Source organism: Triticum urartu, chromosome 3 (genome assembly GCF_003073215.2).
Source record: "Triticum urartu cultivar G1812 chromosome 3, Tu2.1, whole genome shotgun sequence".
Taxonomy (NCBI): Eukaryota; Viridiplantae; Streptophyta; class Magnoliopsida; order Poales; family Poaceae; genus Triticum; species Triticum urartu.
In genome coordinates this window covers 160,491,681-160,507,810 of record NC_053024.1, presented here as the reverse complement: position 1 = coordinate 160,507,810, position 16,130 = coordinate 160,491,681, and the positions used below count along the sequence as shown (strand labels likewise).

Here is a 16,130-nt window from a genome sequence, read left to right as displayed (position 1 = left end):
GAGGGGGGCGGGGTGTTAGATGTGTAGAGTCCACTTTCTGTATATCCCCATTGTATAAGGGGTTTCTTGCACTTTGACACACATGTATATATATTGGCCTTTGGCCCTCAGTGAATACTAGTTGCTGATTATCCAACATCCTTGACTATTGGTGGTTGATACAAATGTCATCAGTATCAAATTTTAGTTGTATGGACTCCCTCCGTTCCGAATTACCTGTCGCAGGTATGGATGTATCTAGATGTATTTTAGTTCGAGATACATCCATTTCTGCGATGAGTAATTTAGAACGGAGGGAGTAGGATTTTACTATTTCATCACATGGTGATATGCATGCTACATAGTGTATACTCCGCAGGATAATGCATTCATGAGTGATTTGCCTTATATCTCATCACACCAGCATGTAAAGAATAAGCAGTATTGTCAGTGACAAGGAAAATAAAGAGATGCTCTAAAAGAGCTCTACATTGCTCATCCTTGTGATAAGAAGCAGTAATTTATGTTATCCATTTAGGTGTGATTGTAGAAATGGAAAAGTTGGAGTTACACATCCTGGACAGTGCATCAGCCACCCTGTTTTCTTTGCCTTCTTTATACTCTCTCTGTTCCTAATATAAGTCTTTGTAGAGATTCTACTATAAACCACATACAGATGTATATAGATACATTTTAGAGTATAGATTCATTCATTTTGCTCCGTATGTGGTCTATAGTGGAATCTCTTCAAAGACTTATATTTAGGAACAGAGGAAGTACTTCACAGTGAAGTCAAATTCCAAAAGTTTAAGCATGAACTTGTGTTGGATAGCCTTTGTAAATCTTTTATAAGTGATATACTTGAGGCCTTATTGATCTGATAATAACGGTTATTTTGGCGATCAAGTGTCTTGACAACTCTCCTGGCGTTGCCCTCACACGGTCACACCCCTTACGTCCTTCTCTAACACGGCAGCACCGATTGCTCGGTACAACATCTGTGAAAATAAAATTACTTGAACTCTTTGTACATATTTATTGATTATATGTATATGGCTGAGAAACATATTATAGTGATTTACAATAATTACACATTCAACATCCGACCCCCTTCAAATGACATGGGCAATAACTCTAGATGGGCAGATCGTTACAAGCATACGGGTCGACCAACACTTTACCTATTCAGATCTTACAACATCAAGCCCGGGCATGAACCCATCCTATAGATTTCAGCTACAGTACAGAGGAACGTTGGCAGGCTTGTAGAGGAACGTCTTGACGTTGTGCGAGCTCCCTGACTGTTTGTTGTATGTGAACTTGACCCCAGAGTGTGCGTCCCCCCTCCTGGTGCAATGCTGGTGGAAGCTGCTGATGGGCCTTGCCAGGCACGAATCCCATCGGTCGCTCTCAGGCATTGTCTCTGCAACGCTGTAGACGCCCTTGTAGTTTGTGAACGCCTGGTAGTTGATGACCTCACCAGATTTCGTGATGCACAGAACAGCAACCTCAGCGCCTATAGAGACAGTCACAAAGACATACATGAGCAAGAGGAGAGAACAAGAGAGATTATCCCGCAGAAACTTTAATTGTATGCGACACAATGAACAATCCAAAGCAAAGAAAACAAAATGGAATTAGTAAAAGACTGGCAGTACATGTGTGCTTGAGCAGTGTCAGGCACAGACAAGGTTCAAGGTATAATTCTTTTTTAGTTCGGTACCACCTAAAGATCACCACTTTGATTCACGCTAACAATTTCCAATACACTTCGATAGCATGTAAATGTTCTGAAATTTTCCTATTTTTCTTGCCAAAGTGGAATGCCAAAACCCATCGTAGACACCTGGGCTAGCACCAGTGCTCACCCCATTCGCATTTTCATCTCAATCTGTTGTTCATGGGTGGTTGAATTACCAAATTGGCTTACATGAATTTCCAAAATGGTTGATTCAACAGCCACTCGCTCTCATCCAATTTTATTTTTTGATGTAGTGGTTGAATTGCCGAAATTATGCCTGTACCCATGCCGTGGAACAATCTACACCAGCAGAATGATGAGTGTGCCAGTACAGTATGATGGTTGAGAGAATTTCTTTTAAAGAAGAAGCGGAAGGGGAGGAAGAAGCGGTAGGAAGAGCAGGATGGAGAGACCAGAGGGCGGGATAACCTGTGAATTGATGACAGCGACTAACTCCAGTAAATGGACTCCACGAATTGGCGGTGGAGACACTGAGGTTTCTACCATCACCACACAGGTTCACCATTGCCCCTGGGCTTAGAGGGATGGCCACCAGGGAGTGCAGTAGCAAAATCTAGGCATCTCAGTAGGTGCATGTTGATAGCTTTTTCTTTTGGCTCCTATCCTTCTGATTGGTGTTTATGCTTTGTCTGGTTCATCCCTTGACAGGACCAGAACAAGCAGCACATGTTCCCAGATTTCTTACTGATTTACGGATTTCTGTTTGATGAGCAAAAGGTTCATGAATGTCTTTAGCATATGCTTACAACATTTGTCTGCATTATGATATTTCAAGTCATTCTTCCTTCCAGACATCCTTGAGGAGCACTCCTTTTCAAGAAGTATATGTCAGAGAAACACCAACCATTTCATCTTATAGTAAGCAACCTCTAACCTAGTTGTGCAAGGTGAGTCAGCCCATTAAGAATGCTAAGTATTGGACTAAGTCCATGTATAAATGGTTGGAGAGACATCTTAGTGGATGTAGCTATAAATGGATTTGGGTGCAAAGGTGCCTTAGAAAATTCAAAATTTTCTGTGGCAACTGGCAAATGTTCCAAAATGCTGTTTTGACACGGCAGGTAATGAAGCAAAGGAAATGGCCTGGTAACCCTTGTTGCTCTTTTTGCAAAGACGTTGAGTCTTCTCAGCATCTTTTCTTTACTTGTCCGGTTGCTCGTGTTGTCTGCAGAACTGTCGGGGTTGTTCTGGGCACTGATTTATGTCCTAATAACGGTTTGCAGTATTTCTCCTGGTGCTATTCTTTTCTGCCTGATGGGGAAAAATTCTATACTGTTGGCCTGGCGACCATTACTTGGGCTATGTGGAATGCTCGAAACTGACCAACCTTCTAGCATAAAATGATCAAGACTGCTTTTGAGATTGTCTACTCTGCTTGCTCTTTTCTTATCTACTGGGCAGGTCTTCAGAAGGAGGGCGGCGCGAAGATACTCAGGAGTGGAGCAGAGCTTCATCTCTCCAACACGATGAACTTGATGAGGATTTGCGAGGCAACTCAGAGGCCAATCGAAGGAGAGTGAGGCCTGTGCTCCTTGGTGCAGATTCAGTTGGGGAGCTGTGTTGTTGCGTTTGGTTCCTGGAACCCGCGTGTCGGTTTGCTGAAGTTTAAGACCTTACTTATTATGTTCTCTGGCTTGTGATAGGACTAGCTTCTTTTGGTGCTGTCTATGTTTTCGCCCATAGTGTATGTTCCAATATCAGCTGTATGCAGTTGGGTTTCCTAGCAGTGCGTTCAACTCGCTTCCCTTCTTTCCTGTCCCCTGTTTAAACTCTGAAATTGATGTATTTCCATTTGATTAAATGTAAAGGGGATTAGCCCGGTTCAAAAAAAGGTAAGTCGGTCCATATCTTAGCCCATGCATCGCCCAGATGCAGAGGCCGGGGGTCATCCTCCTTAAGCCCATGTCTTAACCTGATTACTTGGTACTCCCTCCTAAACACTCTTATATTTCTTTACGGAGGGAGTACATGCTATTATGCAAATCCAGTCCATGCAATCTATTTGGTACGTGATACTTTAAAACATCAAACCCTTAGCAATTTTCAGAGACTCTAAGCTTTGGCTGGGACAAGCCCACAGAAGCCTGGAGGATGATGCTTCACCTCCCTGTTATCCCATGTGATCCAATCCCAGTTCCCAGGAGTACCATGTACCTCCGCTTACCAATTTCAAAGGCCAAGTCTAACTAAGGCCATAACAAGTACATGTTGTAGAAAAAAGGCCATAAAAGCATCCAAAATCTATTGAAGGTATCCCCAGTCGCCATGCATCACAAGTACTCCCCTACATTTCATTAGAATTGTCCAAGGTTTCGGTAGTCTCTGATTCGAAAAGTCTGTCCATTGATCAAGAGTACAGTTAATCAGTCAATGCAAAAGCGAGCTTGGGCACTCATAATCCCTTTATCTTAGCAATCCAAATGCTTAGAGATTTGCGCACATGCACGTACCTGGTTCTGTATTTGAGTTGTATCATGACTTTTCATAATTAGACTGACATGGACAGGCCCACTGAGACTTCATAAGACTTTGTGCATGTGGATTAAAAACTACGGTCATCCAACAGAAGCACTATTAACTTCTGGCATACCGTTCATAGTTGCAACTTTAGCAAACTGAACACTGAAGGAAAAACTGGAAAGAAGTGGATACAAATTTGTCTTTCCAGATGCATTTGGATATTCCATGGACATGTACTAGACCAATTACTATCCTTTCATACATTTGAAGATGCATTATGTACTCCCTGCAAGCCAATATACTCACCTACATGGGCACCAAAACAACATATATAAAATAGTTTTGAATTTTGATCTTTAGGTTCCTTTGTGCATGGAGGTTCCAGAGAGATAAATTGGAACAGATGGTGCAGTAGACACGTCGGGAAAATTAGGCTACAATTTACACATCATCTAAATATATATACAAGGACAAGCTCCAGAGAAATTACTTAGTAAGGGTGATATTGTATTGCACGCAGTACATTCATATATAGTCATATTTTGCCATCCTTAATAGCTTGCTAAGTCAGAAGCCTAGAACTGTAATTTGTTGTTATTATAGAAGGTAGAAATGTCAAAACAATGGACACTGGAACCTGTGGGTTACCTGCTACCTAGTGTACAAAGGAAGACCCATAAGACCATAACACTTCCCCATTAACCTTTTTAAGGGAATTCTGTGGGAATTTCATAAGCCATATCTTAGAGTTAAGTTCACCTCAATTACAGTTCATGTTTCGAGTTAAACAGGTTACCTGTAATTTAATTTGTTCCGACAGCAGTGGGAAGCACTTTATCCACTTACATACATTTCCAAAACATGTATAGACCCTATTTCCTTTTTTTCTCCTTCGGTCCTTTTGCTAGAAATAGAACAGCCTTAGAGTGAGATACAGATAACGGCTCATAGGTTTTCCTCACCCCACCAAATCCGAACTAAAAGTATGATGTGTGCCTATCTATGCTCCTCACTAGCTTAACACAAGAGCCTAGATTGTCGAATACAAATAGACAACCTACTGAACACACATAAAATTTGCTCCACTTACCTATGTCCGATTTTCATTTCTAGATCAGACGACCAGCAACCAACTACCCCCTCCCTATATGATTCTCGCTTCCTACGCGCCTAACACAATTAAAAATTCCACCAGAATTTCCCACGGAAATTTGTACTGAATGATACTAAAATTTCCACCAGAATTTTCCACGGAAATTTCCCAGTGCCCACACACGAATTTCCAGTAGAGCGAAATTCGCTACTCTGCTTAACGTGCCCACCACCAGACCAACCAAATTTCGTGATCGAAAACAGCTGAACCGAGATCCACGGGAGCGCGGTCGCACGAAATCTAGCTCGGTGACCACGAGAGCACAGAAGGCGGCGATAGCAACTAGATAAATTTGAAGGAGGAGAGAGACTCGTTGGGCTGACCTTCGAGGACGTGGTCCTCGGGCCCGATGGCAGAGTCGGCGCAGACGTCGCAGACGACGCGGCCGCGGATCTCCCCCGTCCACGCCTGGGCCGCCGGGGCCGCCGCCAGCAGGAAAGCGAGGAGGGCCAGATGGAGGAGGAGCAGAGACCGGTGAGGGAGAGGACACGCCGCCGTCGCCATGAATTGGGTTGCTCGGTCGAGCTACTCTTTCCTTTTCGAGGGAGAGGGTAGAGCTTCGTGACTTTTGCGGGAGGATTTTTTTTAACTGTTTTGCGGGAGGATTGACGACAAGGAGGCAGAGCAGGAAATCAGGCTACAAGAAAACTCTTCTCTTCCTGTACGTTTCAACTACTAATACAAATTAATCAGCTATGTTAGTCAAACATTAGGATCATTTGAATCGTTATTTGTCTCGAATCAACAAAGCTCTTTGTGAGTTAAGCGTTAGTCAAACACTACAAGGAAATAAGCACAAACTGCTCCATATCGGTGATCCGAGCGTAGTTCTGGTGGTTAGTTAACCAATCCATTAGGTTTCAAGTCTTAAACCTGGTAGATGCTCGTATTTTTCTGAATTATTTTAGACATTTCGATGATGTTTGTTTAGTGGAAAGATAAGTTCTTATAACTACGAGGCTCATGTGGTATGTGTGCGTTTACATGCGTATATAGAGATGAGTCTATATACGTATATGTGAGCATCTATGTTGTAGTATGATGTTAAAACTGTTGCTTATTCTAACACGGTACAAACACAAAAGCGCTTATATAAACAAAAATGCACTTTGGTGCACGAGCACCATGTAGCTCTATATCCTGAGCGCTTAGTTCCCTCGTGATCTGTATCGCCTGTAGACGGTCAATTAATTTCCGAAAGTACTGTGTTTTTGGATATGTGCTGTCGGTCGTTGCCTAGCCCATTCATTGCCGTTTCTGTTTGTTTGGTACGATTGCTGCAGGGGGCATGTATCAAAACATGTGTTAACTTAGTACTGATTAACAATCAGCGTATTAAGTCAAGTGTAATTAGGATTTACCACTAAATATCATTGCAAAGTGACCAAAAGTATCTCGTGTCCGTCACCAAAAAACAGGATTGCAGAATTAAGAAGGTTGTGCATTTTTTGCAGCAGGAACAAGATTGTACTATGACCCGCAAAAAAAAAAACAAGATTGTACTGGATTACAAAATACTCTAATGATTAAGTTTATGGCATGGACAGAAGTTCTTCGGTGTACAACTAAGGATTCATCAAGAGATGCATAATAATATCTCACGTGATGTTTACTAATTTTGCCGGTCTCATGGTATAAGAGAGTTATATTATTGTGCAAAAATACATAATTTTTTGATTTTTGAAATCACCCAAAAAATCACTTACGGATACCATATGTACGAATCCACAACATGATCAAGGAATTTTGGCTAGGGAATGCTTCCGAGAAGATCAACATAATCATTCATAGTGATTGTAACCCCTTGATTCAATAACGAAATGTTTTTCCCTGCAAAAGAAAAGTTACACTTGATAAAAACAATTGGTGAACAGTTACATAAGAGGGCCATGAATGATTGCGTTGGCAAGAAAGATTGGCTGAAAAAGTTGGTTAAACACATACGTGAAGTGAGAGCAAATGCTTTCAGATCTGATAAAACATAAACAAAAATATAAATAGGTGTTTAGATCTGGTAATAATGAAAACATTCGATTTGGACAAAATCAACAACCATACACAACAGATCCACAGAGAATGACGCGAGGTTGCTGCCGCTGGAGCTCAAACGGTCAAACACCAAACATGTCCGGATCTCATGTTCGTCAGCGCTGGTTTCAGCAGCGCTCAGTACGGACGAGAGGGAGGGAGGTGACAGTTGTTAACAACTTAACATGGGCCATCACGATCAATGAAGTCGTTTCTGTTCACGGGCACATGCATCCCAGGCGTATAAAGTGCCACGGCACCGCTGTAAATGGACGTATTCCTTTTGGGTATTGCCAACCAATATGCCAAAGCATACATCTCAATGCTCTAGCGGAAGTCCCAGATTCCGAGCTACATGATGACCGGCTGCTAAAACGCTCTATTCTTATATAAACCCCTATGAATATACATACTTACACCCTATCCCTATGAGCATCACTGAAAGACTGAGCCGACATATCATTTTGAGTACCATGACTTAAACACTAATGGGCTGGGGATATCAATGTCCTCCTAACCATGCAACCACATGTTGGTTCACTATGGGCGTGTTTGGTTTCGTGGCTCACACCTAGCTCGTACCCGCCGTGCATTTTCCTCGCTGTTTGGTACGCGGCATGCCTTCCTGGGCCAGGCCCGACGGATGCAAAAAGAGGCTCCCAGCCAGGCCGAGTGGAAACGCAGGTTTCGAGTGTTTCCGCGAGCCTGCATCCGCAGCTGCATCCACGCGAGCAAAGGGCTCGGGCTTGTCTGTCAGCCGCCTCCATTCGCGGCGCTGTCCTCACTCATCTCCTCTCTCCCGCGACTCTGGATCTCGCCGCCCCTTCGCCTTTGTCCGCATCGCCGGCGCGCATCTTCATCTTCGGCGGATGTAGAGATCTCCTCCTCCCTCCCTCCACCATCTGTCCGCATCCTTCGCTTTCCCTCCCATCCCCAGCTCTCTGGCGCTCGCGCTGCTCGGATGCGTGAGCAAATTGAAGCGGCGGCCTTCCGTCCAGGGATGAGAAGGAAGGCAAGACGAGGCAGGTTCGCATGCCTGGGAAGGTCCATGGACGGGATGATGGCGGGCACCGATGCGTGCTTATCCTGTAGCCTCCACTCTTGTTTTTTTTATTTAGTATGAGATCTGTCCCCAACCTCATTTCCTCATATGGATGTGGGTTGTTTATATATTACGTGGCTATTTATCAGCATGGATTAGGCTGCGATATGTCCCAAGCTTGTCTTCCCCCAGGATTAGAGATGGCTGGTGATTAGCATTTAGGCTGAGATTTGTGTGATTTGTTCCTTCACAAATAATTTCTACATCATTTTATATAAATAGGTGCGGCACCATTGCTTATATTCTTTGTTAAATTTACCTAACAAAGTTCTGACGATACTCCCACTGCTTCAAAGATGATTGCCATCATTTCAACATGCACGCACAAGCATCTATATTCAAATTACACATTTGTCATATTGTTTGGCCTTATGCAGCCTACCAAACAAAATCTAAGGCGAGCCGGGCCGTATCATGCGATACACCAAACACACATCTTAACTCCTTCTTGCACCAGCTCAACCAGGCCGGTCCCAGCCAAGCTCGTGCATGCGATGCAGCCTAGGTGCGCCCAGGGAACCAAACACGCCCTATATGCATCGTGATGATGCAGAGGCCGGGGCCATTCCCAACCCTTTAAGTATCAAAATCTTTGTGATTTCACTTACACATATTAATTTTTCTTAGTGGCCTTTTAGACATCAACCTTCACGACCTTCCTCATGTGCACCCCAGGAAGAAGTGTACCACTTAAAATCAAAATAAAAGTGTTTGGTATACTACACTATAATTCGCTTCTTTGTTTTTTTTCTTTGCGAGAAACTTCTGATTTGTTCGTCTTTAATCATAACACTACAAGAAATATCATAAATCATAAAAATTTCATCCAAATCCGTAGACCACTTAACGATGACTACAAACACTGAAGCACATATATGGACTATGTTTTTGATCTAGTGCCAAAACCCAGTTGCCGCAAGACCTCGACGAGAAAGGGCCACTGAACTTAGTTGAACGCTTAGGATACATCCAATTTTAGCATCGTCGTGGGATTCTTGGGTGTGTGCAACCTTCTCACCGTGCCTTGAAGGCTTGAACGAGCATAAAAAAATTATGTATCGATCTTCCCTTAACGAAGGCACTTCGGTGTATCCTCACCAACTTCGGCAGATCTTCCGCTAGCCTGGTGGCCAATATCTTGTCAAAGATTTTCACAACCCCGTGAACTAAACTCACATGGTGGGAGTCCCTCAACTCGCTTGCCCCATCATTCTTGGGCAAAAGAGAGACCAATACCTTGTTGATGACTGGGAGCCCACGCATGTCACCATCGTAAAAAGCCACGAGGGCCCTCATGAAATCTCCTTTGATGATGGTCCAACACACACTGTAAAAATGCCCAGTGAACCCATCTGGGCAAGGAGTGCGACTCGGTGCATAGTTTTATTATATTCTCAACCTCCTCACAAGTGAAGGGCGCCCAAGGTTTAGCATGAACAGATGCGCGCGCATCAAGGTTGAGCGAATGTGCACGCTCGGGGATTGTGGCTAGAATTGCCTCATAATAGTCATCAACCGCCTTGGCAATTTGCTTTTGTCCCGTTACAATTTTGCCATTGCTTTGTAATATTGTTATCGTGTTCCTCCTCCTGTGATTACTAGCATGTTGGCAGAAAACTTGTGTGTTGGCATCTCCTTGCCTAAGCCATAGTAGCCTCGACTTTTGTCGCGCGCTCGATCATTCCAAAGAACATATACCCAACAGCTTAAGTTTGAGAGTCCCTTGCAACCCAATTTCCTTCGAAGATAGACTTCGTGAGTCCGAGGCCACATCAAGCCGATGAGCGCAATCGCAATCTGCATCTTGACACTGTCAATGCACCTATCGCTCCATTGTTGAAGGTGCTTAGCCCGTTGCTCTCAGCTTCTAGTCAATTCTATTGGTCATTGTTGCGGTGAATTGTAATTATTGCCATGAATTTTTTCTATGAGTTGATTTTAAGCCACAAGTAGACTTTACTTGTATTCTAGCTATTTATTCATGTGTTGGAACGGGGGCAAACATATAATAGTGATTTTCAATACCAATTATGAGTGCCTCAACAGATACGTCGTGACCGTGAGTGTTTTTTTTCTATGGCTCATCCCACTTCGATGTTGTCACATAGAATCATGTGGCAGATCATGAAGATGATAAAAATGGGACTATGGTTTATAAGAGGAGCCCACATAAATGATATTTTACCTGAATTAAATTGATCCCCGCTTGAGATATTTAACCGCACTACCTGCTATTGTGAAAACCGAAAAAGAATGGTACTCTGCATAATTAATATGACCCTTTCATCCAAGGGCAATGCTACACGTCTGCCGGCGAATAAAGTTAAAAGATTGGCCGCTTCCCTAACCATTGGATGAAGCCGCGGATGTCCATGCGTGATCCGTCATCTTTGCAACCAATGTGTTGCTGCAGTATTTTCTGCCACGGAGATATAATTGCAGAAATTGGTCGCAATAAAGTCCATGTTGCAACAAAAAACTAATTTTCTCTTAATCTGTTGCAACAAGAGCCATTTTGCAAAAAGAGTCTTGTTACAAAAACACGTTGTTGCAGAAGACAAAAATCAATAGTGGATCCCACTACACGCCGTCCAGCAACAGCATCAGACACAGGCAACGTCAGGGACGGCCGAGGGGCAAAGACTGCTAAGGCAATGTGGCGTCGATCTCGCTGGAGTGGCGCAGATCCGGCGGGAGGCGGCTCGGACGAGGTCATCGAGCGGCCGTCGAGAAGCGACCAACGACCGAGGAGATGGAGCATGAGAGTGGGTCGGGCCCATCGAGGGAGGAGAGGAAGGAGGAGGAGAGGGGGCGATGAAGGAGGAGAGCATGCTCGTCCACGCCGGCGCCGACGTGTCTACTGGCGCACGTGTCTGGAGGCCGTGAGGATCCAGATCTTGCAATAAGCTAGTTGTTGCGGAGGCAAAAATTGCAACAATGGTCCAGTTGCAAAGCTAGACTGTGGAAAAAAGGATAGTTTCGAGCCATCTGATTAAAGAAACATCTGACGGTCATAAAGGCGATGGATGCACGCAAAAAGATTAGTCGGAGGAACCGAAGAGTTTCCCTTCATCCAATGCTAGATGATACTTTTCATAAATTAATGGATGTCATTCTTGTTTCAAGGGAATGAGTAAGACAAGGAAAGAAAAATATCGATTTGGTTCACATTATTTCAAGTTACTCTACATACGGTTCTTTTTGTGCGGTATCGGTTCAGATTACCAACTTCTTTTTTTTAGAAAACCAAGCGCGAATGGGGTTGTGGTGAGAAAAAAACAGGGATGAGGTGAGACGAATCTGCCAACTTTACTTTAGTAGTGCATAATTTTTTTTGAAATCTTAAAAGTGTGCGCGCTCATTGGAGAGAACGAGTGGCCGCTCCATCACTCACATGCATGTATAATTTTTTGTGTGCTAATACATGTGGTTAGACTGGTCGCATCGGAAGGAAAAGAACAAATCTTTGTGCAATTATTTTGGGTTTTCAAAATTTTCAAAAGCCATATCTTTCAAACCACGCGTCAAAATTTTAAAAAGCCATATCTTTCAAACCGTTGGATTCCTCGCGACGACATCTTTCAAACTAGATCTTGCATGTAACGAATTTTTTTATGCCAACTTTGGTGCTATATGGTGCAACTTTAGTACTGCATTGTGCAACTTTAGTACTGTATGGTGCAACTTTTTTTCAAAACCAAATTTTGGAGCTGTATGAGCCAAATTTCTTTCTGTTTGCAACCTAGCAATCGTGACAACCTGATGTGCAACTAGTCTACTGCCCCGACCAACTACCTATTAGTTGATGTGCAACCCTCCTCCCTACTCGTGGATGTGTAGTTTTTTTACCCACTACCAATGATATGTGCAATTTAGTTTGTTGTTAAAGCCAACTATCTATTTAGTCGATGTGCAACTCCTTACCTCTTCCTACTTGTGAATTGAAGGAAATATGCCCTAGAGGCAATAATAAAGTTGTTATTTTATATTTTATTATATCATGATAAATGTTTATTATTCATGCTAGAATTTTATTAACGAAAACTTGATACATGTGTGGATACATAGACAAAACACCGTGTCCCTAGTAAGCCTCTACTAGACTAGCTCGTTGATCAAAGATGGTTAAGTTTCCTAACCATAGACATATGTTGTCATTTGATGAATGAGATCACATCATTAGGAGAGTGATGTGATGGACAAGACCCATCTGTTAGCTTAGCATGTTGATCATTCAGTTTTATTGCTATTGCTTTCTTCATGTCATATACATATTTATTTGACTATGAGATTATGCAACTCCCGGATACCAGAGGAATACCTTGTGTGCTATCAAACGTCACAACGTAACTGGGTGATTATAAAGATGCTCTACAGGTATCTCCGAAGGTGTTTGTTGGATTGGCATATATAGAGATTAGAATTTGTCACTCCGAGTATCGGAGAGGTATCTCTAGGCCCCTCGGTAATGCACATCATGATAAGCCTTGCAATAAATGTGACTAATGAGTTAGTTGCGGGATTATGCATTACGGAACGAGTAAAGAGATTTGCCGGTAACAAGATTGAACTAGAAGATATCGACGATCGAATCTTGGGCAAGTAACATACCGATGACAAAGGGAATAATGTATGTTGTCATTACGGTTTGACCGATAACGATCTTTGTAGAATATGTAGGAACTGACAATGCAACTAATACCTGGGTGGTTTTGGTAATTCTTAACAACATATAGCTCATTGAACTAATATCCATTCAAGATAATCATTTCAGAAAGTTCAATGATTGGCATGGCATGGACTAGAGATGTGGACCCCTCAAAAATGCAAAGGACACATATTGGCAAAAGATCAAGACTCTACATTTTCATTTTAGTGATCCAACATCACATTGAGTCGATAGGAAAAGCCAATACTATTAAAAGGGGATGAGGTGTTACTTAATGGCTTGCTTGCTCAAAATGCTTAGTGATATGCTCCAAATGAAGGAAATATGCCCTAGAGGCAATAATAAAGTTATTATTTATTTCCTTATTTAATGATAAATGTTTATTATTCATGCTAGAATTGTATTAACCGGGAACATAATACATGTGTGAATACATAGACAAACAGAGTGTCACTAGTATGCCTCTACTTGACTAGCTCGTTAATAAAAAATGGTTATGTTTCCTAACCATGGACAAAGAGTTGTTATTTGATTAACGAGATCACATCATTAGGTAAATGATCTGATTGACTTGACCCATTCCGTTAGCTTAGAACTTGATCGTTTAGTATGTTGCTATTGCTTTCTTCATGACGTGACGTGACGATCACGGACGTGACGAGGAGTCTCGAAATGGTCAAGACATAAATATTGATATATTGGAAGCCTATATTTGGATATCGGAATTGTTCCGGGTGAAATCGGGATTTTACCGGAGTACCGGGAGGTTACCGGAACCCCCCGGGAGGTAAATGGGCCTTAGTGGGCTTTAGTGGAAGAGAGGAGAGGTGGCCAGGGCTGGGCCGCGCGCCCCTCCCCCCTAGTCCGAATAGGACAAGGAGAGGGGGGCGACGCCCCCCTTCCTTCTCTCTCTCCTCTTTCCCCCTCCCGAATCCTATTCCAACTAGGAAAGGGGGGAATCCTACTCCCGGTGGGAGTAGGACTCCTCCTGGCGTGCCTTCCTCCTGGCCGGCCGCACCCCCCCTTGCTCCTTTATATACGGGGGCAGGGGGGCACCTCTAGACACACAAGTTGATCTTCGTGATCGTTCCTTAGCCGTGTGCGGTGCCCCCCTCCACCATATTCCACCTCGGTCATATCGTAGCGGGGCTTAGGCGAAGCCCTGCGACGGTTGAACATCAAGATCGTCACCACGCCGTCGTGCTGACGGAACTCCTCCCCGACGCTTTGCTGGATCGAAGCCTGGGGATCGTCATCGAGCTGAACGTGTGCTAGAACTCGGAGGTGCCGTAGTTTCGGTGCTTGGATCGGTCAGATCGGGAAGACGTATGACTACTTCCTCTACGTTGCGTCAACGCTTCCGCTTCAGTCTACGAGGGTATGTAGACAACACTCTCCCCTCTCATTGCTATGCATCACCATGATCTTGCGTGTGCGTAGGAATTTTTTTGAAATTACTACGTTCCCCAACAGTGGCACCCGAGCCTAGGTTTTATGTGTTGATGTTATATGCACGAGTAGAACACAAGTGAGTTGTGGGCGATATAAGTCATACTGCTTACCAGCATGTCATACTTTGGTTCGTCGGTATTGTTGGATGAAGCGGCCCGGACCGACATTACGCGTACGCTTACGCGAGACTGGTTCTACCGCCGTGCTTTGCACATAGGTGGCTGGCGGGTGTCAGTTTCTCCAACTTTAGTTGAACCGAGTGTGGCTACGCCCGGTCCTTGCGAAGGTTAAAACAGCACCAACTTGACAAACTATCGTTGTGGTTTTGATGCGTAGGTAAGATTGGTTCTTGCTAAGCCCGTAGCAGCCACGTAAAATTTGCAACAACAAAGTAGAGGACGTCTAACTTGTTTTTGCAGGGCATGTTGTGATGTGATATGGTCAAGACATGATGCTAAATTTTATTGTATGAGATGATCATGTTTTGTAACCGAGTTATCGGCAACTGGCAGGAGCCATATGGTTGTCGCTTTATTGTATGCAATGCAATCGCCCTGTAATGCTTTACTTTATCACTAAGCAGTAGCGATAGTCATAGAAGCATAAGATTGGCGAGACGACAACGATGCTACGATGGTGATCAAGGTGTCGCGCCGGTGACGATGGTGATCATGACGGTGCTTCGAAGATGGAGATCACAAGCACAAGATGATGATGGCCATATCATATCACTTATATTGATTGCATGTGATGTTTATCTTTTATGCATCTTATCTTGCTTTGATTGACGGTAGCATTATAAGATGACCCCTCACTAAATTATCATAGTAAAAGTGTTCTCCCTGAGTATGCACCGTTGCGAAAGTTCTTCGTGCTGAGACACCACGTGATGATCGGGTGTGATAGGCTCTACGTTCAAATACAACGGGTGCAAAACAGTTGCACACGCGGAATAGTCAGGTTTAACTTGACGAGCCTAGCATATAACAGATATGGCCTCGGAACACGGAGACCGAAAGGTCGAGCGTGAATCATATAGTAGATATGATCAACATAATGATGTTCACCATTGAAACTACTCCATCTCACGTGATGATCGGACATGGTTTAGTTGATATGGATCACGTGATCACTTAGAGGATTAGAGGGATGTCTATCTAAGTGGGAGTTCTTTAGTAATATGATTAATTGAACTTAAATTTATCATGAACTTAGTCCCTGATAGTATCTTGCTTGTTTATGTTTGATTGTAGATAGATGGCCCGTGCTGTTGTTCCGTTGAATTTTAATGCGTTCCTTGAGAAAGCAAAGTTGAAAGATGATGGTAGCAATTACACGGACTGGGTCCGTAACTTGAGGATTATCCTCATTGCTGCACAGAAGAATTACGTCCTGGAAGCTCCGCTAGGTGCCGGGCCTGCTGCTAATGCAACTGACGACGTTAAGAACGTCTGGAAGATCAAAGCTGATGACTACTCAATAGTTCAGTGTGCCATGCTTTACGTCTTAGAATCGGGTCTTCAAC

At 43.4% G+C, this 16,130-nt stretch overlaps 1 protein-coding gene across 1 annotated transcript; it reads right to left on the bottom strand.

Moving 5' to 3' along the window:
- Positions 1-991: 991 nt before the first annotated feature.
- Positions 992-5,974, bottom strand: LOC125543405. The gene is made up of 2 exons (XM_048706735.1): positions 5,678-5,974; positions 992-1,495 (listed from the first exon to the last, which is right to left on the bottom strand). Exons 1-2 carry the CDS (start codon positions 5,856-5,858, stop codon positions 1,212-1,214), a joined length of 465 nt encoding a protein of 154 aa, XP_048562692.1. The 5' UTR covers positions 5,859-5,974; the 3' UTR covers positions 992-1,211.
- Between the last annotated feature and the right edge of the window lie 10,156 nt (positions 5,975-16,130).